Source organism: Bubalus bubalis, chromosome 16 (assembly GCF_019923935.1).
Source record: "Bubalus bubalis isolate 160015118507 breed Murrah chromosome 16, NDDB_SH_1, whole genome shotgun sequence".
Lineage (NCBI taxonomy): Eukaryota > Metazoa > Chordata > Mammalia > Artiodactyla > Bovidae > Bubalus > Bubalus bubalis.
In genome coordinates this window covers 64,849,286-64,874,007 of record NC_059172.1, presented here as the reverse complement: position 1 = coordinate 64,874,007, position 24,722 = coordinate 64,849,286, and the positions used below count along the sequence as shown (strand labels likewise).

At 36.0% G+C, this 24,722-nt stretch overlaps 1 protein-coding gene across 8 annotated transcripts in view; it reads right to left on the bottom strand.

Annotated features, from left to right (window-relative positions):
• Positions 1-24,722, bottom strand: part of ARHGAP20 (Rho GTPase activating protein 20) — a 221,353-nt gene that overhangs the window by 45,091 nt on the left and 151,540 nt on the right. For 7 of the 8 annotated variants that reach the window (XM_006072572.4, XM_006072571.4, XM_006072573.4 and 4 more), the window contains 5 exons: positions 13,078-13,119; positions 12,055-12,139; positions 9,462-9,539; positions 4,228-4,294; positions 1,685-1,873 (listed from right to left, as the gene is read on the bottom strand). In XM_006072572.4, coding sequence (XP_006072634.3) covers positions 1,685-1,873; positions 4,228-4,294; positions 9,462-9,539; positions 12,055-12,139; positions 13,078-13,119 — 461 coding nt within the window. The remainder of the gene's footprint in view (positions 1-1,684; positions 1,874-4,227; positions 4,295-9,461; positions 9,540-12,054; positions 12,140-13,077; positions 13,120-24,722) is intronic. The other variant, XM_006072574.4, reaches the window with a different exon arrangement.

The following is a 24,722-nucleotide window of genomic DNA, read 5'->3' as shown; positions in this document are numbered from 1 at the left end:
TTTATTATGAATCATTTTATAGCTGCAACCATTATTATCTTAACCTTTAACCGGGAGAAACAGAGGATTAATAAGTAAAGGCTGCTTACAATTAATTAATCAAATTGTTGGCAAAAATGAGTAAAACCTTCAGGGTTCTTGACTCCTGATTATTTTGGTCCAATTAGTTAAAATACACTTATTTTCTTTTATTAACAAGGTACCCACAGAAACAGTTTTGAAAAACATGGGTAGGTAGAAGAGTAAAATAATATTCTCATCTTCGATATAAAGGCAACATTCCTTTTGTAACTTTAATAAGCACTAACAACAGACCTATTAATAAATTCATTCAACAAATATTTATTGGACATTTTTTTATGTATGCAGAAACTGTTCCAGGTACTGGGAATATAGCAATAAACAAAACAGACCAAACTCTCTACCTTCAAGGAGCTCATATTTTAGAGGTTAGGAAACTGTAATATGTCTATAATACCCCTTCAAAATGGCCCAAAGATGTGAGTAAATAGCCTTCGAGTTCAAAACCTCAATTTATCACTGCTGGAGGGAGGAGGACTGGGGCACATGCAAGATCAGTTTTTATAGCTGCTATCAGCAAGATCAGGGCTTCCCAGGTGGCGCAGTGGTAAACAATCTGCTGCCAGTGCAGGAGACACAAGAGACGTAGGATGGATCCTGGGTTGGGAACATCCCCTGGAGTAGGAAATGGCAACCCACCTCCAATATTCTTGCCTAGAAAATTCTATGGACAGAGGAGCCTGGTGGGCTACCCTCCATGGGGTCGCAAAGAGGTGGACACGACTGAGCCTGCCTGCATGCAATGTCAGCAATATTAAGGAGTTCTAGACCAATGACTTCAATGAAGTATAAAATCTAAGGCTAGGTCATCAACCGAAAGGGACAGGGTTGGACATGCATGTGTTGGGGGATGAGTATAAAACAATGGCCACTGTTCACTGGTTTCTCCAGTTTTTTCAAACTGACAAAAGCAGCTACAAAAGTTCAGCACCAATTTTCCACTACCCCACTCAACACTTTTTGGCATGATATGTTTTCTTCTATTTTTTTCAAAATCTTACTTTCAGACTGAGGTGTAAAGCTCAAACTTCAGTTAATTAATGATGGTCCTCCTATGTTGAATATTATTTTTACCATTCTGGAGTCTTTATTAGGGGTGGATAAGAGATGGCTATGTTCAGAGGGATTAGCAGAATACCAAGAGATTTCTGTGGAAACCATTGTAATCTTTACATACCTATCAGTAGCAGGATCCAGGTCGGGCATTAGAGTCTCCTGACACGCATCACTGACAGCCTCCTTTTTACAATGTGACCATTTGGGGAACACACTGTGCAATGTATTACAGTACAAAGAAAGCATTGAAGCACCTGCAGCATTGCCCGGTGCCTTTGACTCTGCAGTGGACATAAGGTTAAAGGGGAAAAAATAGCGAAGAAAGAGGGAACAGACTCTACTGCAGTTATTAGCTGCTGATTACAAGTCAGTCAGTCCTACCACTAATTTCTAAAACTATCTTCTAAAACGCCATCTTTCCTTCAAAACACTTTGCAAATTTAAAAGAAAAAAATATTTCATCTGGCTGAAAGGCAAAGAACTCTTTTTGCTTTCAGGAATGAAACGTTTTGCTAAAAAAGGCTCTATGAGGGAGGAGAAAACTCACCACTCAGCTGCTGGGTCACAGCCAGGCGGCTGGGCTTCAGGATGAACTGACACTGCATCTCTCGGGGCAGCTGCTCCATGAGGAAGGGCTCTTGGAAGTTGGAAGGTGTCGGGGAGTCCTTTGATCCCTGTGTCAGGAGTGCAGTGTCTCGAAGATGGCTCATTTTAATTCCATAGGGATATTCATGCCCTATACAGAGAAAAAAAAAAAAATCTAAATGTAGACTTTAGGCAGACTAACACTGTGACTGTGTGTGCTACATACTGGAATGTACTGCAATTTGCTCCTGGGACTTTTGGTATAAAGAATCCTTTTGTTGATTTAATGATCACCATGCACACTCTTACAGCTGGAGACCAGTGCATAATGCAGGTGGCCCAACCAGAGTAGTTTATTTTTGGAGTGCGGAGGGAAAAAAGCAAAGAGAAGAAAATGTCTTTAAAGAGTATCTTGTTTGGGAATGCACAGATTAGTTTGTGAGTTGCATAATGTTGACTTCTCCTATGCTCACATCTGCGAACATATTTAAAGGCACTCTAGTTTCTCCTTTGACATTAACTATATTCTGTAAATCTTCAGTCAGTCCTTGACCTCTCTCAGCCTTAAATCCGTGACTTAAAATATTTACCCTATCTATCACATAGCATTATAAGGATCAAATAAGTAAACCTTAGAATTAATATTTTTTAAAATAATAAGGGCAAAACTACTTATTTCAGACATCGCTATTATTACTATTATTCAACACAAGATATCTTTCCAAAAAAGACATTTTATACTTTTTATTAGTTATATAATTAGTCACTCAATAGCGAATAGGACTGGTTTGTTTGATTTATGTTTCCCTCCCACTACTGTGCTCTGAGGTTGTTATTCAAAGGCAAGAATTAGAAGGAAGACTGCAGGGTATTAGGAACACAGAGACAAGATTCAAAAAGTAATTTTCAAACTAGAAAAACTAAACTCTACATCGACTCTGCATCTGACTGCAACATGATTTTTTTGTTCTTTAGTACTTTTAAGCAGATGCATTTTCTTTATTATTCCTCAAGTACCATTGTGCTGTAGATCTTGTTTACTTTTTAAAAAGAGTAAATTCTCTTGTATCCCTTATTTTTCACTGAATGTAATTCAGTGAACCCTTTCTTTTCCATCTGGCATAGGCAGACAATGTCAATGCTCCATTAACATCAAGCACCACAGCAACTTTCAGGGATTAAGGCAAAAAAAAGGACTTCTATCACAGTAATAAAGCCAAGTCAATTTATCAAAATAGCCAATAGCTAATATACAATTGAAGTTTGCAAAGCATGTTAAAATATGAAGTGGAGAACCATTGCTAAGTAACAATCATGTTTCATGTCCCATGGTTTTTTTAGTGAGAGTTAGAAATGAAGCTTAAAGCTGTTTTAAGCCTGAGAGTTACCATCTATACAGTCTTAATTAAATTAATATATTTTATTAAAACAATTGTTTTAAGTACTCATTTGGTTTTTAATCCCAGCTTTAATTGTTGCTTACTGACTTTTATAAAAGTTCAACACTAAGAAACTGGAAATGCAAAGAATGTTTTGGTCCCACCTATGTGCATAACAACTTGTTTTAAGTCTGAGAACATACATTTCATAGAAAAGTTTGATTTTAGATTACTCAGATTGTTTGAAACCTGAATTACACAGTAGTGATCTCCACAGGTAAATGAAAGGATAACATGAGATAACTCATATGATATGTTTTGTACAAAGTCCGGCAGATAGTAAGCATTTAAAAATTATTAACAGAACTCTCATCAACAATGGTTATCATCTCAAGATCTGCTACAGATGCTGTCCCTTAATGTAATTGGTCTTTTTCTGTTAACCACACTGAATGGACTCACTTATCAAGAATTTTTTTTTAGTGAAATCAATTTAAATAAGGTGAGGTGATAAATCATTTATCAATGACTCTTCAAAACAAATGCTGGAAAATTTGACTACAGAAACAGCAAAGTAGTTAGTAAACTAGACTGCTAAGTTAGTCAATGAGGATATTTAGGAATTGAAATGGTTTAATTTCATTGTCTTTATGATGCCTAGGAGAATTCCTGGTGCAGGGCAGATGTTAAACACTCACTGACAGATTGAGGCATGATTGGATCATAGATAGTCTTCCACAGAGGCAAGTAGTAGGTAGGAAAGGGAACAGAAAATTAAAAATCTAATCATGAAAAATAAATATATAGGGAAAAGGAGTAACAACATGTTTTTTTTCAGAAAAAATTTTTACAAAGTTGACAAGATAGTTCTCTTTGTAAAGAAAAAAAGAGGAGAATTCACATCTCTCTTTCCAACTATATTGTTAGCTGCTCGAATAAAGAGATATCATTTATCTGGCACATAGGAAATACTTGATAAGCATCTATTAAATTAACACATGAATATTATAGAAAATTTAATATTTAATAGTATTTAATTTTAGGACTATATAGTCAATTCGCTGAGATATTTAGAATTATAATTAATTCACAATCAATTCTATCTTAGATCTTCATAGAAACTTACCAATAAGTGGGTATGGTGCCTCTTCTTTGCCAGAATTGACCCATAACTGGTACTCTCTCTCAGAGCCCTTAGAGATAAAAGAATTAACAATAATTCTTCACATTAGGTAAATGAATGAGAATATATTTTCTGGGCATTTTTATGTTTTGCAAAAAAAAAGGGGGGGCAATATAAATGCTTCTAAGCTTCATAGCGGGTGGATATGGCTTTTGAAGATGGTAGTGCTGATTCTATAACCTCTCTAAACCCTAATAGAGGACTCATTTTTACCTAGGGATGACTAGGGATCCACTGATTGTAACAGAATCAGGCCCTCACTATTATGGATAGCCAACAGAATATGAAATCATATATATGCTCTTTCACAAAGTAAGAAGAAACTTCTTGGTTTTCTGAAAGGTTAACCGATCTTTTTCAGAGTTCTAACTTCTGCTTCTCTGAACTTCTCAAAGAATATTGGATTTAATCTACAACATGCCCCTGCAAAGACAACCTTGTTATCCAGAAAGCTACAGCCCTGCTGTGTCTGTGATGAAAAAGTAAAATCTCAAAGGCTGACTTCTGAGTGGAAGTCAGTTTAGCTGCTTCTGAGTAGAAGGAGAAACGGGGCTTTGAGGAGAGAGACAGGTAGCTGGCACAGTCTACACTGGCTTTACTTTGAGCAAGTTCAGTCCTGGGGACAGAAAGGACAAGAATTCTGTCTAGAGAATAGGCCCAGTTATGGGGAACAATGAAACTGTTCACTAGCAGAACCACAACCCAGCAATGTTTAAAATCCCACTTGAAAGAAACAATATTAAATTATACAGACTTTGCTGTATCCTTTAAAAGAGGATAAAGCAAAAATGCTTTAAATGAAACTGCAACAGATGGGCAATATTTAATATTCTTACCTTTATCTTCTAATTAAAAATTATGATTCTGACCTTATAATGGAGGGTCCTGGCTAAGAGATTACATCTCCCACTGCCCTCCCCTACTCCATCATGTCCTTCACAGTCTCCTAGTCAAAAAACTTTATTGCAAACAGGAAAAGCAATTTAGTAAAAATCCTTTTTTTTTTTTGTAGTGTTTGAAAACACTTTAATAATCCCTTACAACCTAACAACCAAACAGCATCAATTCCTAATTATACTGAACAGAAATATTTTTGGTATGATGAGACTGATCACTTTACCAGAAGAAAAGCATAAATAAGAAAACAAATGTCATTAATTAATTAATCTCTCTCCTTCCCCTTTAAACTATTCATTCTCTTCTAATGTATAAGCTTATATAAGAAATCAATGCAGAGGTGTCTGCTTTATCCAGTGCATATATATTTAATTATATCTTAAATATATTATTCAATTTAAATAAAATAAATCTGATTTATTATCCTCAATTTTGGTTGCCCTGAGTTTTTACGGACTTATAATTGCAATGTGTAAAAGCAAATGGAAACAGTTAAGACTATGGCATGTTACATCTTAGTAACACTATATTTTCATACTTATGAAGAATCTCACTCAAGAAATGATGTTGTTCAAGTGCTTCCTTTAGTTCCATCCTTCTGAAAGCCATTCCCTTTAATACAAATACCCATTATATGATTTTTATATACTCGTAGGGAGAATACGAGAACTTTCCAACTCTCTTTCCCTACCTCATCCTCAAACATTCCAATCTTATCTATCAATAAAATTTCAAAAACTCACCATTGCCCAATGAAACAGAAAGAAAAAGAAGCTAAAAGCAAAGCAAGGGAAAATGTACTGTGCATACTAAAATGCTTTAAAATCCATGATCTAATTCAAAGCTTATTTTTAAATTTACCAGTTCATTTGGAGGTAGAACAACCCCATATTCTGGACCTGCAGCCACTGAATATGGTTACTAACTATGGCATTCTTTATGTAAAAATTCTATTGTAGGGTAAATCCTTCAGAATCCATCATTCTAAGACTGACTGAGTCTTGGGATAATAAGTGAATAATCAGGTAAGGAAGAAGAACCAGGAGAGAAGATAGGAAAATAAGAGTTACATAGTGACAAGTGAAAAGAGGGGAAAGAGGTTGAAACTTTCTACTAAGAATTTATATCAAAAAATCCTAACTGTATATGTATAGCATATAATATTAAAATGCATGTTAACACTCTAACATTGTAGTCTAAACTTATTATGCTTTTCAGTTAACACAAGTTATAAAATGGGAATGGAAGAAGAGTATTCAATATTAAGCTAATATTAAAACTTTACTGTTCCAAGTGAAAGACCTATACACTGAAAACTATGCAATATCGATAGAAGAAACTGAAGATGATATAAATAAATGACAAAATAAATATAATCCCTATCAAAATATGGGCTTCCCAGGTGATACTAGTGGTAAGGAAACCCCCTGCCAATGCAGGAGACATGAGAGATGCAGGTTCAGTCCCTGGGTCGGGAAGATCCCCTGGAGGAGGGCGTGGCAACCCACCCCAGTACCGTTCTGGAGAATCCCATGGGCAGAGGAGCCTGGAGGGTTATGGTCCTACACGACTAAAGCGACTTAGCATGCATGCACACGCTATCAAAATATATACATTTTTTCACAGAACTAGAATAAATAATCTTAAAATTTGTATGGAACCACCACAAAAGACCTCGAATAGCCAAAGCAATCTTGGAAAAAAAAATGCTCCTTGGCTTCAAATAATACTAAAAAGCTATAGTTAATCAAGACTGTTATGATACCGGCACAAAAATACACACAAAGATTAATGCAATAGGATAGTGGGCCCAGAAATAAACTCATGTGTATATGGGCAATTAATCTACAACAAAGTATGAAAGAATATACAATGGGGAAAATAAAGTCTCTTCAATAAGTGGTATTGGGAAAACAAGACAGCTACATGTGAAAAATAAAATAAGAATATTTTCCCTAACACATACAAAAATAAATTCAAAATGGATTGAAGGCCTAAAGGTTAAGAACTGAAAAACAAAAACTCCTAGAAGAGAACATAAGCAGAACACTTTTAAAATCATAACAATGTTTTTCTTGGATCTATCTCTTAAGGCAAAATGAATAAGAACAAAAATAAAGAAATATGACCTCATTAAATTAGTAAAAGCTTTTGCATAGCAAAGGAAACCAGTGATAAAACAAAAAGATAACCTACAGGATGGGGGAAGATATTTGGAAATGATATGACCAATAAAGGATTTAAATCCATATTTACACAGCTCATACAAATCAATATCAAAAAACCGATCCAATCCCCAAATGGGCAGAAGACCTGAACAGACATTTTCCCAAAGATGGCTTGGAGGTGGCTAGCTAACAGGCACATGAAAAGATGATCAACATCACTAAGTATCAGAGAAATGCAAATCAAAACAATGAGATATTACCTCACACCTTTAAGAAAGGTTATCATCAGGATTTCCCTGGTGGCCACTGATTAAGAATCCGGCTCGCAAATACAGGAGATGTGGGTTTGATCCCTGGTCAGGAAACTAAGATTCCACCTGCCACAAAGAAAGCAGCCTATGCACAGCAACTACTGAAGCCCACACGCTCTGGAGCCTGTGTAACTCTAGAGAGCCCCTACGCCACAACTAAGACCCAATGCAGCTAAAGAAGTAAATATTAAAAACTGTTATTGGAGTAACTGGACACTCAAATGCAAAAACAAAACAAAAAAAAGGCTATCATCAAAACAACCACAAATAACAAAAGTGTTCAAAGATGCAGAGAAAAAAGAATCTTTGTACACTGCCGGTGAAAATGTAAACTGGTGCGGCCCTGGTGGAAAATAGTATGGAGGATCCTCAAAAAACTACAACTACCATGAGATTCAGTCATCCCACTCCTGTGTATATATCCAAAGAAAACAAAGCCACTAATTTGAAAAGATATATGTACCCCAATGTTCACAGTGGCATTGCTTATAATAGCCAAGATATTGAAGCAATCCAAATGTCAATCAATAGACAAATGGATGAAGAATATGTGGTATATGTGTATATAAAAAATTGAATGCTACTCAGCCATAAATAAGAATGAAAATTTTGTCATTTGCAACACAACACGAACAGACCTGGAAGGTATTGTGCTTACTGAAATAAGTTAAGACAGAGGACAAATACTGCACGCACTCATTCATATGTAAAATCCAAAAAAGCCCCCCAAGTGAACAGATACAGCAAAAGAGGAACATACATAACAAGAACAAACTACCATTACCAATGAGGAGTAGGTTAGGAGGAAGGGCAAGGTAGGTGAAGGGGATTGTGAGGTATAAAACTACTAGGTATAAAATAAATTAAGATACACGGATGCAATGTATAGCATAGGGAATATAGATAATATCTTACAATAATTATATGCTGAAGAATTGATGCTTTTGAACTGTGGTGTTGGAAAAGACTCTTAAGAGTCCCTTGGACTCCAAGGAGATCCAACCAGTCCATCCTAAAGGAGATTAGTCCTCAGTGTTCATTGGAGGGACTGATGTTGAAGCTGAAACTCCAATACTTTGGTCACCTGATGCAAAGAGCTGACTCATTTGAAAAGACCCTGATGCTGGGAAAGATTGAAGGCAGCAGGAGAGGGGATGACAGAGGATGAGATGGTTCGACGGCATCACTGACTCAATGGACCTGAGTATGAGTAAACTCTGGGAGCTGGTGAGGGACAGGGAGGCCTGGCGTGCTGCAGTCCATGGGGTCGCAGAGAGTCAGATGTGACTGAGCGACTGAACTGAACTGATATGGAGTATAATCCATAAAAACATCAAATCACTATGTTGTACACTTGAAACTAATACAATATTATAATTCAACTATACTTCAATTCAAAAGAAAACAAAACTCTCAAAAAGAATAAAAAACTGTTGTCATTATTTTCCATATTTTTGAGAACAAAATATGACTTTGGTACCTCTAAGAATCAGCTGTCTTATGATGGAAGGGATAGTATTTATAATAATCTAAAGTATCAAATAAAGGGCTTCCCTGGTGGCTCAGATGGTAAAGAATCATCTTCAATGCACGAGACCTGGGTTCAATCCCTGGGTTGGGAAGATGCCTTGGAGGAGGGCATGGCAACCCACTCCAGTATTCTTGCCTGGAGAATCCCATGAACAGAGGAGCCTGGCGGGCTACAGTCCACGGGGTCACAAAGAGTCGGACATAACTGAGTGGCTAAGCACAAAGCATCAAAGTTTGTTTTTAATTAAGAATATCTAGCAGAGTAACTTACAGTTATCCCTAGCATTGGAAGTGACATGTTGATAACTTCATTTGCTGTATCTGAATTCGTTACTGTTATAGTTTTAGACTGTGGAGAAAAAAAGAAATACAGATATAAATAAAGGATTTTAAACCAGGGGAACAAATAATTATTGTCAAATGATTATCCACAGGCAAATCTTGATTTCAAGTGTTGACAAAGTACCACTTAGGTAGAACACAAATCCTTGATTATAATTTATTTTCATTCAATTTTTATATTATTCCTTTTAATAAAACATCTCTTCCTCTTAAAATATGACTCAAAATATGAGACCTTCAGCCAGAAAGAAAAAGAATAAATATAGTTCAGAGAGATTACATGGACCACTCTCAAAACCAAACAAAAAGTCAGAGAGGCTGGTCCTCTGCATCATGTCTATGACTATTTCCATAAAGCAACATGTGATAAAAAAGGGAGAACATGAAACTATTTTCCATTTTTTTCTGAGCACTGTTTTCACAATGTGGGTTTTCATTTCTTTGTATGGTAAAAAAAAAATCAGTTGAGATAAAATCAGAATAAGAACTCATTATAAAATTTAAAGTTTGGAATTAAAAACACTATTTATTGTGCATTTTCTGTATGTCAGGCACTGTGGCTGCTGAGACTTTCACTGCTGAAATCTGAAGAGGCCTTAAAACCAAAGAGTCTGGCAAATAAACTGAACATTTTATAAAACTTAATTCTGTTACCAACTCTGCTACTGAATACAGTATCTATATTATCCCTGTGTTAAATACTCAACTACACTGAGAGATTACTGCTTAAAAATAAATAGTTCTCAACAAGAAAAATGGAATTAATGAGATTACCTATAGAGTTCACTGAATTATAAGACATTATTTAAAAATAAGACAATGCTATGCTATCAAAAAACAAATAAATATTGGGAGTTTGGGATTGACACATACACATTGCTGTATTTAAAACAGATAACCAACAAGGACCTACTGTATAGCACAAGGGACTCTGCTCAATACTCTTTAATAAACTAAGAGGGAAAAGAATTTGAAAAAGTATAGATACATGTGTATGTAAACTGAATAACTTTGCTATACACTTGAAACTAGCACAACATTGTTAAATCAATCAACTATACTCCATTATAAAATAAACATTAAAAAGGAAGTATTTACTATGCACATAGGTAGATTTTACATATTCTAATTATCAGATAAATAAGCAATTAGTGCTGTGTCCCTGATAAGGCTTAAATGGCACAAATAAGTAGAATAAATGGAAACAGAATGATCTAAAAATAAAGCTAAGTGAAATCCACTTATAACTCATCACTTATCTATCATGGTATTTATTCTCTATATAAATACAATAACAAATTGCTTCTGAAATTCGTTCACTGATTTCAAACTGTGTTCCTTATAGTTTCAAGGATTAAGTAAAAGTATCAGAAATGAACAGGGAAAGCTCAGTGGTTGTCTTCCACCAGAAAGATCTATCCTATAATACTAATAACCACTCCCAAAATATCTGGTTTCTAAAATAATGATTTTTCTTAATATTAGGTATATATGTTCAAAATAGTAATTATAGGATGTGTTTTTTTTTTTCTTGCATGCATCTCTGGTAGAAAAAACAAATGAATTTTTAGCAGATGCGTGTTCTTTGGCTAGTAAACAAAAAAAAAAATAGCAATTTAACTAGAGCATGTGGCTATTTTTTACCACATTAGCAGAATTCACTAACAAGCTGTGCATAACTAAAGGCCAAGGAGAACGAATGCCTCTCCTACATGCACTCCTCTTTGGGGGGAATCACTCTGGAAGCAGGGCTCCCTGTAAGGAGACTCCTGCCACGGAGCAACTTGAGAGAGCAAAAGACCGTGTGTCACATCATCCCGAACTTAAGCAGGGTACGAGGGATAAAACAGAGCTGCTGAGAAGTGTGACAATCTACAGTATCATAAAAATGCTCATTTCTATTTTGTGCATCATCGATAACATCTTGGACTATACTTCAGTCATAAAATTGCGTATAACACCTAGGGCTAAACAAACTTAATTTTTATTTTGACCAAAATGATAAAAACTGTGCTGATTCATTAAAAATGTTATCTCTCTCGGCTCATCCATTTATTAAGCTGAGGAATTCAATACCTAAAAACTCAAAGAATGAAGAACTTTCCAAAACTCACTCTCAACTTAAGAAGTGACAGGTTGGAAAAATTGCTTAATAGTAATAGGAAATATCTCCTTGTGGAAATGTCTTTACTACGAGCCTCTGTGGCTGCTACTGAAAAGATCCAGAGAAGCATTAATGCCAGAGGAAGGACAGAGACATTTGACAGGCAATAATCTTACCAAGTATAAATGTTAAATACTGAGTTAATGTGAATTTCTCTCGCTTCATTTTCTCTAGGGTTACTTTTCATATGTACAACACAGATACCCAGGAAAATATACTTTCTCACAATGTATTTTTCTAAATGCCTACCTTCCACAGCACATACCCAGTCTGTCTGCCTACCTGTCTCTCTTTCTATCCAGGTGTTCTGCCTTAGGCAGGGACTTAGAATTTAATTTTCTGACTTAGAAACACTTACATAGGCACAATTCCCAATGTCCTTGGCGAAGATTTTGAGGGGAATGCTCTTCGGGTAGTCCTTTTCTTTCTCTAGATTGATGTATCTAATCAAACGCAACAACAACCCAAAACAACACTGAGTCAGATGGATTTTGCTAATGGCTTATTTTTAAAGCATTCTATTTTGCTAATATTTTCAATATATTTATGTGCTATTTTTAAAAAGACAGATGGAAAGACTCAGCAAAGTCAGATTACATTATGGGTTGGAAGAGAATTAAAAAAAAAAATTTCTCAGGACATTAGGCATAGGCACAAAGAAGAACAGAGGAGATCTATTTCAAAAGAGGTTTGGGAAGCACAGTCCGGTTAAGACATCTTTTGGTGATGCTTTATCCTCAACACTTCCCTACATTTTCTGGACTGTCCACTTAGCAATTATCTTAGTGATAAGTACAGGAGCATATATACTATTTTACTAGACCTAACCAAAACAATGGGCTTTTACTTCTCATTGAGCTGTACACCTTGGTTTTCTCCAAGCTTGGGAAGGGAGAGCAGAGAGGAAGGATGGAAGGACTATGGGAATAAGAGATGAGCCTCAATTGATCATTTTAGTCCATATGCTCAAAGGTTGGGATAATAATTGAATTTTGAGGGGCTCAGCAGAAAACCTCCATGTATGGAAATGGAAATAATACATGCTTTGAGGAAACTGTTAGCTCCAAATGGTAGGCTGGGAACACAGAAAGAGATGGGAAAGATTATTATTGATAAATTTCTGTCTAGAAAGATCTAACCAGACCTCAACATTCTCCTTCCTAGTAAGAAAGAGATACACGTAATCAGAGAACATTACTTACAGTAAGCAGTAGCTAATGTACAGTTTAAACAGCTTATTTTGAGGACAAATGAACAATTTCTATTAAGGTGAAGGGGGATAGCTTGGGGCACATTCTTGCAGACAAAACTTTAATTCATTTACTTCATTAAGGTGTAATTATACCTTACAGAATTAGAAAATATATACTAAAAAAAATACCTTTGAAGGAGAGAGAGCCATTTGTCCTTCTGTTCTGGAGAACTGCAATAAGAAAATGGGAGACAAAATTAAACTATGCAAAATACTTCTTTTAACTTTTTAAATTCAGATGGAATAACAACAGCCTGTTACTGATATGGGCCCACATGACTGCAACCTTGGCATAACTGTGTCCTAAAGAACCCTGAAGTGAAATGGTTATTAGGAAGAACTACACAGTCAAGCATAGTTTTATTAAAACTTCCTGGATGGATCCAAGACAGTCCCACTTCTTTACTTCATGTCTCTTTTACAAGTGGTATACTGATAGTGGAAAAGGTAAATGATTGGGAATTCAAATACCTGGTTTCAAAAATACATGCAATATGTATCATTATGGACATATCACATAACATCGCTAAGCTTCAACATCCACATCTGTAATTATCTCAGAGTGTTTTTGTAGTTTTCAGCCGCATGCAAATAAAAACTATGTTTCTTTTGAGACTAAAGAGATTAAGGAGAAATTTGGCATATTGATGGAAAAATCTTGGCTCAGAAACCAGTTTATTGTCAGCAAAAGAAACATTTATTTCTCTATACATACGGCAGGACTAAAATTTAGCCAATGAATTAATACAAAATTTATTTTTAATTACTATAATCATCTAAGATCAATTCATTTAAACAAATAACTATTAATTTTCCTGCTGAAGTCAATGCTGCATTTAATTCTTGAAGTTAAAAATAAAGTTTATTTCTATATGGTCTTGTTACTCATTAGCTCTTAAAATCATATTTCTAACCTTCTCAAAGAAGTTGGAAACACTAGTTATTTTCTTCTTCCAGAAAAATACACTTAACAAACATTTGTAATTTGTTTCTTTGCTGCTTAGCAATTTTCCCCATAAGTAATCTCCCAGAATTGGTCATCCCAAAGTGCACTGTATCTCTTTTGCCACTGACAAATTTTCATCTTTCATAACACTTATAATCTTTTATGCCTTCTTTCATAAACAGAAGATTTTCTAGGTTCATTAATGTCAAATATTGCATTTATTTAGCAAAAATCTATGTTAAAAAAAGGGTGTGTTTTCTTTAGATTTTTAAACTTTTTTCAAAGCAATTAAGAAAATCACCCCTTTAAACACATAGTATTTTTTAAAACTTTTTTTGGCATTTTTTAAAACTTCTAATTGACATGTAAGATACACAAACTGTAGAATGCTTAAAAGTACAGTTTGAAAATTTTTCACAAATTGAACATACCCATGTGACTCACACCCATATTCCACAGAAAACCACCTTGTCAGGTGTCCCTGTGTTCATTTTCAGGTACTAGTTCCCACTATCTTGACATCTAACAAAACAGAATAGTTTTGTTTGTTTGAGTACTTCTTATAAATGTAACCATATAGTATGTGCTATTTTTGTACACGGCTTCTTTCATTTAGCATTATATTTGTGAGACAGCCATATTACTGTATGTGGTTTTAGCTTGTTCATTCTCATTGCTGTACAGTGTTCCATTGTTTGAACATACAGCACACAATTACTCAAAATGAACAAATTTTTAAGTGCATCAGGTCAACTCATTGAAATTGATTTGGTAATCTTGTAGTTCCGCTATCTCTTGCTCTAGGCAAGAATCCAGGACTTCTCTTTCCTTGCTGCTGCTGCTGCTAAGTCACTTCAGTCGTGTCCGACTCTGTGCGACCCCCGAGATGACAGCCCGCCAGGCTCCCCCGTCCCTGTGCTTCTCCAGGCAAGAACACTGGAGTGGGTTGCCATTTCCTTCTCCAATGCATGAAAGTGAAAAGTGAAAGTGAAGTCGCTCTGTTGTGTCTGACTCCTAGCAACCGTCCATGGGATTTGCCAGGCAAGAGTACTGGAGTGGGTTGCCATTGCCTTCTCCGAGGCACTTTTATAGAACTAAAAACAGAAGTACTCCAAAATCAAGGCTAGCTCTGAGTTTAATAAGCACCTATGATAAGAGCCAGGAGAGAAGAAAGTGGTATATCTTAGTGAAAGAAAAGGGTAAGACAGGAAAGACTCCCTTAAACCTGGGAGGAGAAAGAATCTGTTATCCTTAAGAGTTGGCTGGGAGCCATGTGCCACTCAGTTGAGGTGCCTAACGAAACAGAAAGATCCCTGAGGAAATGGTTATAAGGGGTAAGTGGGGAGGCTTGCTCCTAGGAACTAAGGTTTTTATTTTACATCAATAAGAAACTTGCAGCCCACAAGTGGCAAGGAATCAGAGCATCTCTGGATGCCAAAAAACAACTCTGGGCATAAAAGAGAGAACGTCAGCAGAGATCACAAGAGACTGAAGGTCAGAAGCATTTCATCTGTTTCGAGGACATCACAGAAGTCTCCTGTATTCTGGTTCTACCCTAAGAAAACAGGGGTTCCATTAAAGAAGAAAATTTGATTTCCTAAAAGCCTGGCTAAATAGGGGCTCAAGGTAGATTTTAATTTGATCTATACATAAACAGGCTCTTGTGGCATACCTGAATTTGTAGAATAAGATTCATATTAGGTACCTAAATTAAAATGTTATTCTGATTCCTCTTATAGATAGAACATTGTCAGATTTAAATACTTTCATTATCTTCTGAATAATGTTCCCATTTTATTGTACTGTTCCCACTTTATTATTGTATTTGTCTTAAACCCAAGGAGAAGTTCCTATTTTTCTGACAGAGATAGACCCTAGCGTGAATAGCATCCAAATAGTGAATAAGCATCCACATAGTGATAGAGGTAAGACATTTCTTTTAGTCTGTTTCAAGATGTGGCATCTACACCACTTCCCAAGGTAAATCATGGAAAATTCACATTTATTGACCACTATTCCCCCAATTTGACTTAATTGGGAATTTCTTAGAGATTCTGACAGTTGATATCAGCCTTTGATTTCAAAACTATTAGTCTACATTTTTGTTTCCTTATAAATATTAGAGTAACTGGCTATGAAAGACTGCTTCTTGAGCTGCTAGCCCAATAGCATTTTAAAGCGATCATGAACTAGATTTTCTTAATATTTATTTATATAAATGATTTCTGATGTTCTTTACTCTTTGGTAAAGATCCAAGCCACTTTCTTGGATCATTTCACTTCGGGCTGAAAAATTTCTGTCAGCATTTTTGTTTTTGTAGTACGGTTCTGCTGGCAATAAATTCTTAGAGTTTAAAACATTTTTATTTCACTTTCATTTTTGAAGGATATTTTTTCTAGATATAATATTCTAGGTTGAAAGGTTTTTCTTTAATTACTTATTTTTTTTTAATTGAAGTATAGTTGAATTTAAATTGAATTCCATTTAACATGTTACAGAAAAATCCAAATGAACTTTGTGGCCAACCCAGTATTATATCTGCTTTAGGTGTACAACATAATGATTGAATATTTTTCTACATTATATCCCATTAAAAGCTACTATATTAATTATAATCTCCTGTGCTGTGCAATATATCCTTGTTTCTTATCTGTTTTATCCATAGCAGTTTGTATCTCTTAATCCCATAGCTGTAATGTGTGCCTCCCCACCTCTCTCTCCCCGTGGTAACCACTACTTTATTTTCTGTTATCTTTGAGTCTATTTCTGCTTTTGTATTTCCATTCATTTTAATTTCTTGATTCCATGTATAAGTGATATTATACAACATTTATCTTTTGCTGACATATATCACTAAGCCTAATATTCTGAAGGTTCATTCATGTTGCTGCAGATGGCAGAAGTTCATTCTTTTTTATGTCTGAATAATACTCCATCCTGTGTGTGTGTGTATATGCACTGTATCTTTATCCATCCATTCGTCTGTTCATGGACGCTTGGGTTGCTTCCATATCTTGACTCTTATAATGACACTATGAACATTGGGTACAGGAATCTTTTTGAATTAGTGTTTTTGCTTTTTTTCTGAATGTATATCCAGGAGTAAGAACTGCTGGATCCTACAGCAATTCTAATTTTAGTTTTTTTTTAAGCGCCTCCATACTGTTTTCCACAATGGCTGTACCAATTTACATTCCCAACAGAGTACAGGGGTTTCCTTTTATCTACATCCTTGAAAACATTTGTTCTTGTTGATGACAGCCATTCTGAAAAGTGTGAGGTGATATCCCATTATTGTTCTGATTTACATTTCTCTGATAATTAGCAAAGCTGAACATCTTTTCATACGTTGTTAGCTAGCCATCTTAAAGTCATCTTTAGAAAAGTGTCTATTCAGGTCTTCTGCCAATTCTGGACTGTTTGTTTTTTGATACTGAGTTGTATGAACTGTTTAAATAATTTAGATATCATCCCTTTGTTGAACACATTATTTGCAAATATCTTCTTGCATTCTGTAGGTTGTCTTTTTGTTTTGTCAATGGTCTCCTTTGCTATGTAAGGTCTTTATAGTTTAAGGGCATTTCTTTATTTTTGCTTTTCTTTATTTTGCCTTAGGAGACAGATCCAAAAAAATATTGTTACTGTTTATGTCAAAGACTGTTCTGCCTATGTTTTTGTCTATGAATTTCATGGTTTCTGATCTTACATTTAGGCCTTTAATCCATTTTGTATTTATTTTTGTGTACAGTATGAAGGGATGTTCTGACCTCATTGTTTCACACATAGATGTACAGTTTTCCTAGTACCATTTTTTGAAGAGACTTTAATCTCTCCATTGTATATTCTCGCCTCCTTGTAGTAGATTAATTGACTGAAAGTGTGTGGGTTTATTTCTGGGCTCACTATTCTATTCCATTGATCTATGTATCTGTTTTTGGGCCAGGCCCATGCTGTTTTGATTATTGTAGCTTTGTAGTGTAATTTGCAGTCTGGGAGGTTAACACCTCTAGCTTTGTTCTTTCTCCTCAAGATTGCTTCAGCAATTCAGGGTCTTTTGTACTTCAATATGAATATCAGGATTATTTGTTCAGTTCTGTGAAGTCACTTTAACAATATTAATTCATCTAATCTAAGAGCATGGGAGATCTTTCCATTTCCTTGTATCAGCTTCAATTTCCTTGAATGTTTTAGTTTTCAGTGTATAGGTCTTTTACCTCCAAGATTAAGTTTATTCCTAGGCATTATATTCTTTTTGATATGATTTTAAATGGGATTGTTTTCTTGCTTTCTCTTTCTGATAGTTCAGTACTTGTATATAGAAAAGCAACAGATTTATGTACATTAATCTCATATCCTGCAACTTTGCTGAATTCATTTATTAGTTCTAATAATTTTGGGTGGAGATTTTAGGGTTTTCCATACATAGTATATTGTCATCTGCAAATAGTGAGTTTTACTTCTGCTCTTCCACTTTGGATGCCTTTCATTTCTTTTTCTTGTCTGATTGCTGTGAGTCAGACTTCCAATAGCATGTTTAATAGAAATGGTAAGAGTGGGCATCCCTGTCTTTCTTTTTAATTTAGAGGAAAGTCTTTCAGCTTTTCACCGTTGAGCATATTAGGTCTGGGTTTATAAAAATGTTCTTTGTTATGCTGAGATATATTCCCTCTAATCCAACTTTGATGAGAGTTTTTTTTTTTTTATCATGAATGGATGTTGAATTCTGCCAAATACGCTTTCTGTATCTTGACACAGAAAGGATTTTTATCCTTCCATTTGTTAATGTGACATATCACACTGACTGATTTGCAAATACTGAACTGTCCTTATGTCCCTGGAATAAATCCTACTTCATCATGGTGTATGGTTCTTTCTATATACTGTTGGTTCCATTTGCTAATCTGTTGCTAAGGGTTTTTGCATGTCTATTCATCAAAGATATTGACCTCTAATTTTTTTGGAGCATCTTTGTCTGGTTTTGGCATCAGGGTAATGGTGCTCTCAGAGAATGAGTTTGGGAGTGTCTCCTTCAATTTTTTTGGAGAGTTTGAGAAGGATTGATATTAGCTTTCCTTTATATGTTTGGTAGAATTTTCCTGCAAAGCCAGAATTTCCCTGTGAATTCCTAGACTTTTGTTTGCTAGCAGTTTTTAAAAAAAATAACAAATTCAGTGGTAGTACTAGTGATCGGTCTGTTCAAATTGTTTGTTTACTCCTTAATAAAATGTTAGCAGGTTTTGTTGGAAATTTGTCTATTTCTTCTATGTTGTCCAATTTGTTGGCATACAATTGTTCACAGGATTCACTGATGATTTTTGTATCTCTATGGCATTGGTTGTTATTTCTCCTCTTTCATTTATTTTATTTCCCTGGGTCCTCTCCCTTTTCTTCTTGGGGAACCTCATTAAAGGTTTATCAATTCTGTTTATCTTTTCAAAAAACCAGCTCATGGTTTCATTTATCTTTTCTTTTTTTGGCGGGGGCTCTATTTTATTTGTTTCCTTTCTGATCCTTTCTATTTCTTTCCTTCTGCTGACTTTGGGGCTTTGTTTGTTCTCTTTCTATTCCTTTAGATGGCAGGTTAGGTTGTATTAGAGATTTTTTTTGTTTCTTGAGGAAGGCCTGTATTGCTATAAGCTTTCCTCTTAAGAGATGCTTTTGCAACATCCTAAAGATTTGGTAGTTCTGTGTTTCCACTGTTATTTTTCTCAAGGTATTTTCTCATTTCTTCTTTCATTTTATCATTGACCCACTGGATTTTCAGTAGCATGTTGTTTAGTCGCCAAGTATTTGTGTTTGTCATGTTTTCACTGCTGTCAGATCAGATCAGATCAGTCGCTCAGTCGTGTCCAACTCTTTGCGACCCCATGAATCGCAGCACGCCAGGCCTCCCTGTCCATCACCAACTCCCAGAGTTCACTCAGACTCACGTCCATAGAGTCGGTGATGCCATCCAGTCATCTCATCCTCTGTCGTCCCCTTCTCCTGCCCCCAATCCCTGCCAGCATCAGAGTCTTTTCCAATGAGTCAACTCTTCATATGAGGTGGCCAAAGTACTGGAGTTTCAGCTTTAGCATCACTCCTTCCAAAGAAATCCCAGGACTGATCTCCTTTAGAATGGACTGGCTGGATCTCCTCGCAGTCCAAGGGACTCTCAAGAGTCTTCTCCAACACCACAGTTCAAAAGCATCAATTCTTTGGCGCTCAGCTTTCTTCACAGTCCAACTCTCACAGCCATACATGACTACTGGAAAAACCATAGCCTTGACTGGACGGACCTTTGTTGGCAAAGTAATGTCTCTTTTTAAGTACCAATTATAGGTTTTTGATTTGTGGTTATCATGGGGTTCATATACATTGACCTACATCTACTTGTTTTAAGCTGTAGTCATTTAAGTTGAAACACATTCTAAAAGATTTAATTTTTTATCCCCCTCTCTGACATTTTCTGCTTTTGATGTCATATTTTACATTTTCATGTTATCCCTTAACTATTTATTTATAGTTGTTTAGTTATAACAGCTACTTTTAGATATAACTTTTAATATATAACTTTTTATTAAACTTTTAATATAGCTTTTTAGTTATAATATCTACTTTTAGCCCTTTTAGTAATAAAAAGACAATTGTTTGTCTTTTTATTTTCATACTGGCTCACTTAAGTGGTTGATTCTCAGTCCCTACTATTTACTTTCCCAGTGGGATTTTCCCTTTCCTATAGATTCTTATTTATTTTCCACTTAGAGAAAATTCTTTAATTATTTTAGGGTAGGTTTAATATGGATGAACTCCTTCAGTTTTTGCCTTCTGAGAAGTCCTTTACCTCTTCTTTGACTCCAAATGATAATCTTGCTAAGTATCTCTTCTTTGACTCCAAATGATAATCTTGCGAAGTATCACAGGTTCCCTTTACACTTTGAATACATCATGTCATGCTTCCTGTCCTATTTAGGATCCTCCTTGCTTCCTGTACCTGCGTATCTGTTACTCTCTACAAGTTTGGCAAGTTTTCCACCATAATTTCATGAAATATTGAGTTTCAATTTCTCCCTCTCTTCTCCTTTTGGGTTACCGATAATGTGAATGTTGGTAAGCTTAATTAATGTTATTCCAGAGCTGTCTTAAATTCTTTTCATTTAAACATTTTTTTCTGTTCTGATCAGGTGTTTATTATTCTGTTTTCCAGATCACACAGTGTACTATCCTTTCTCGTGTATTTTTTATTTTAGTTATTGAATTCTTCATTTCTAACTGGGTCCTCTTTTATTTTCTAGTTTCTTGTTAAAATTTTTCACTGTGTTCATCTATTTTTCCCTAATCAAATTAATATTTTTACTATAAATGCTTTGAATTATTTGTCTGATAAACAGTTTTTTACATTATTTCTCTCGGGTTTTCTCTTACTTCTTCAAATGAAACCAGTTCCTCTGCCTTTTTCATGATGCTTAACATTTTCGGCCTCTGTGCATTTTGGTGAAACACTCACCTATTCCATTCTTGAAATGGTGTACTTAGGTGGGAGCATCCCTATACAGACTGTGTGTGCCCAGTGCCATTGGTGGCAGAGCTGGATTTGATGTAGTTGAAAGTCAGACGTTTCCTCAGTGTATGCCAGCAGCAATAGCCTTGGTGGTGGATGTGGCTGGAAATGGATAGGTTAGAGCTGAAGCTTCTTGTGAGGCAGGACTTCCTCTCTCCTCAATGGCTCTCAAATTGCTGCTGCAGAAGCCCTGAGATTCAGGCCTGAGCTGGCTCTGTTCCTGTTAAGCGTGTGCTTTCACTTCTCTAAGTACTGGAACCTTTGTTCCAGAGTGGGGCCGTGCTGATGCAAGGGGGGGCTCATGTGGGTTCTTGGGTCATGTAGGCCTCAGACAGACATCTGAGCTGTCTCTGATCTGCTGACTGTGCAAGAATCTGCAATTGTTTCTCTTATTCTGCTCATAGGCAGCTGTGGGTCTGAGTCCCCTTTGTCCTTCTTCCTCCTCTGCTGCCTCCACTGTCATGTCCTGTTCTGCAGGACAGGCAGGGTCTGTGTGAACTCTCCATATATTGTGGCATGAGCTGTAATGAATCAGGTGTCATCCGAGTTCTGGTCTGCATCTGATGTACTCCTTAAGTAAGCACCAATGGCCACTGCCACCCCACCTAAACATCACCTCAGGACCAAGTCACCTTTGGTGGTCCAAGTTCTGTTCCTAGTCATGGCAGCTCTTGGTCCAGTGGGGAGTTGCAACTGGAGGAAGCAGGGCTTGAGCATTTCTCCGCCAGGCCCAAATCATGCACCGCTGAGGTGGTTAGGGAAAATGAGCAGCCCCTAGAGCAATCCTCTATCAGCCTTCTTCACTCTGCCTCAGGGGCAAGCCAGCTTATGAGTGTGTATGTGCGTTTCTGTGTATGAGTGAGTGTGTACATGCATGCAAGCAGAGTCCAGGTTTCCCACATTCTTCTTGTTAGTTCCAGCAGTTCTCCAATGAGCCAAGAGGGCTGGTCTCCCCTGTGTAGGATGCCAGGAGTGGGATGCCCAATCTGTGGTTTGAACTGCTCACTCCCCAGGGCAGGTCTCTGCCCATGTAATCTCCCTTTTCCTCTGAGGATACTCCTGGTGGCAAGCTTCCAGCCTGATCACTTTTCTTTTCTTCCTGATTACGTGTAGATCTTTCTTGCAGCTTTGGTTGTACAGGAGTCTTTCTGCCAGTTTTCAGTGAGAATCATTCCACATGTAGATGTGGAATAATCTACATGGGGGAAGGTAAGTTCTACATCCTCCTACTCTGCCACTTTGATCAATCTTGAGTCTTTAAACACTCTAAAGATGCTATTCCGGTGATCTCTGAAACAGCCATAATTTCTGATGGGAAAACCACAGTGATGCAAACTATTGCTCCACTGTATGCAATATGTTGTTTTTTTCTGGCTGCTTTCATGATTTTCTCTTATATTTAGTTTATAGCAGTTTGTCTATAAATAAATAGGTGAAGTTTTATTCATACTACTCTCATTTAGGGTTCACAGAGCTCACTGAATCTGTACATATATGTCTTTCATCAAATTTGGGAGATTTTTAAATCATTATTTCTAAAATATTTGTTCTGCCACATTCCTTCTCTTTCTTCTTTCCGGAATTCCCATTACATGTATATTATACATTTTGGTTTTCCTCCAAGTCTCTGATGCATTTTTGATTAAAAAATCTTTTTTCCTCTCCTTCTCAGATTGGATAATCTCTGTTGATATACTTTCAAATTCACTGACTTATTTCTCTTTCATTTCCATTTTGCAACTAAAGCCACAGAGAAAATTTTTTAAAATTTAAGATATTATAATTTTTAGTTCTAGAATTTTCATTTGGCTTTTGAAAAATATTTTCTATGTCTCTGCTAAGATTTCCTATCTTTTCACTCATTTCAATTGGCTTTTTCTTTTACCTACTGAGCATAGGTGTAAGAGTTGCTTTTAAGTTCTTTTATAGCAATTCCAACTAATAGATCATCTCATGATTGGCTTCTATTTATTATCTTTTTCCTTTCTAGATACTTCATAGATTAAAAAACTGCAGATAGCATTCTAGACATTATAAATATCTTATTCTGGAGACTGTGAGTTTTGTTATAGTTGCAAAATAATGTTGATGTTTTAACAGACAACTCATTTTATTAGATTCAAGCTGAAAACCCTACCTCTCCTGTGTTCAGCAGAAACTCAGTGCAAGTCTTTCAGCCTTAGCTTGAAGCTGCTTTAAGTCTGTTCCATGCATGTGTGGTTCAGCATTCAGCTGGGCAGAGTCTAAACAGAAAAGTTGGAGCTTCCTTTCTCTGATACTCTTCTTTCTGAGATTTCCTCCCTCAAGTTTCCTGTGGCTGTGGCTGACCCAAACTCTATACTTTGGTGTTTCAGCCCAGAATGCCTGAGTTTTTGTAAGTTTAGATGCCCTGCACCATGATTTGACTGCAGCCTGCCCTCAGGCTGATGCCTTAAAAGCAGGAAACTCATGCAGTGCTGATGCCTTGTTCCAAGATTCAATTCTTCTCCCAAATCTGCCAACGTTTTGTTCACTTTCCAGAACCTTCAGGAGGTTGTAGTTTGTGTTTTGTTCAGTTTACAGTTGTTATCTGTAGAGTGGTCAGTCTGTTAAGACCTCACGCTGCCATACCAGAGTCTGAACTCTTCCACACTACTTTTTTTTTTTTAAAGAGTAATCTTTTAATTTCAAGATAGGTTTAGATTTTCAGGAAAGTTGCAAAGATAGTACAGAGAATCCCTATATACCTCACACCCAGTTTTTGTTTCTTCTAATGTTATCCTCTCACATTATCATGGCACATCCATCCAACTAGGAAACCAATATTGGTACATTACCATTAACTACACTACTGACTTCAGATTTCACCAGTGTTTCCATTAATGTCCTTTTCCTATTTTCTATTGTAGGATACCACGTAGTAGATTTAGATATCATGTCTCCTTAGTGACCTTTTCTGGGCCTTTTCATGTTTTGTTTTTGGATTTTTTTTTGATTGTGACAATTTTGAGGCTTACTGGTCAGGTAACTCTATAGAACATTCCTCAATTTGGGCTTATCTGATATTTTTCTTGTGATTGGACTGAGGCTATGGGTACTGGAGACAAATATTGGAGACAGAAACTCCTCATCACACTATCAAAGCACATGACATCACTAGGGATGCTAACTTAGTCATTCAGTTAAAGTCCTATACTTTTTGAGGAATTATTTTATAAATTATTCTATATTTTCCCTTCTACTTAAAAAAGTTTTATGGAAACTCCTTGTTTAAAGACATAATGTAGTCTCACCCTTCACTTGAAATC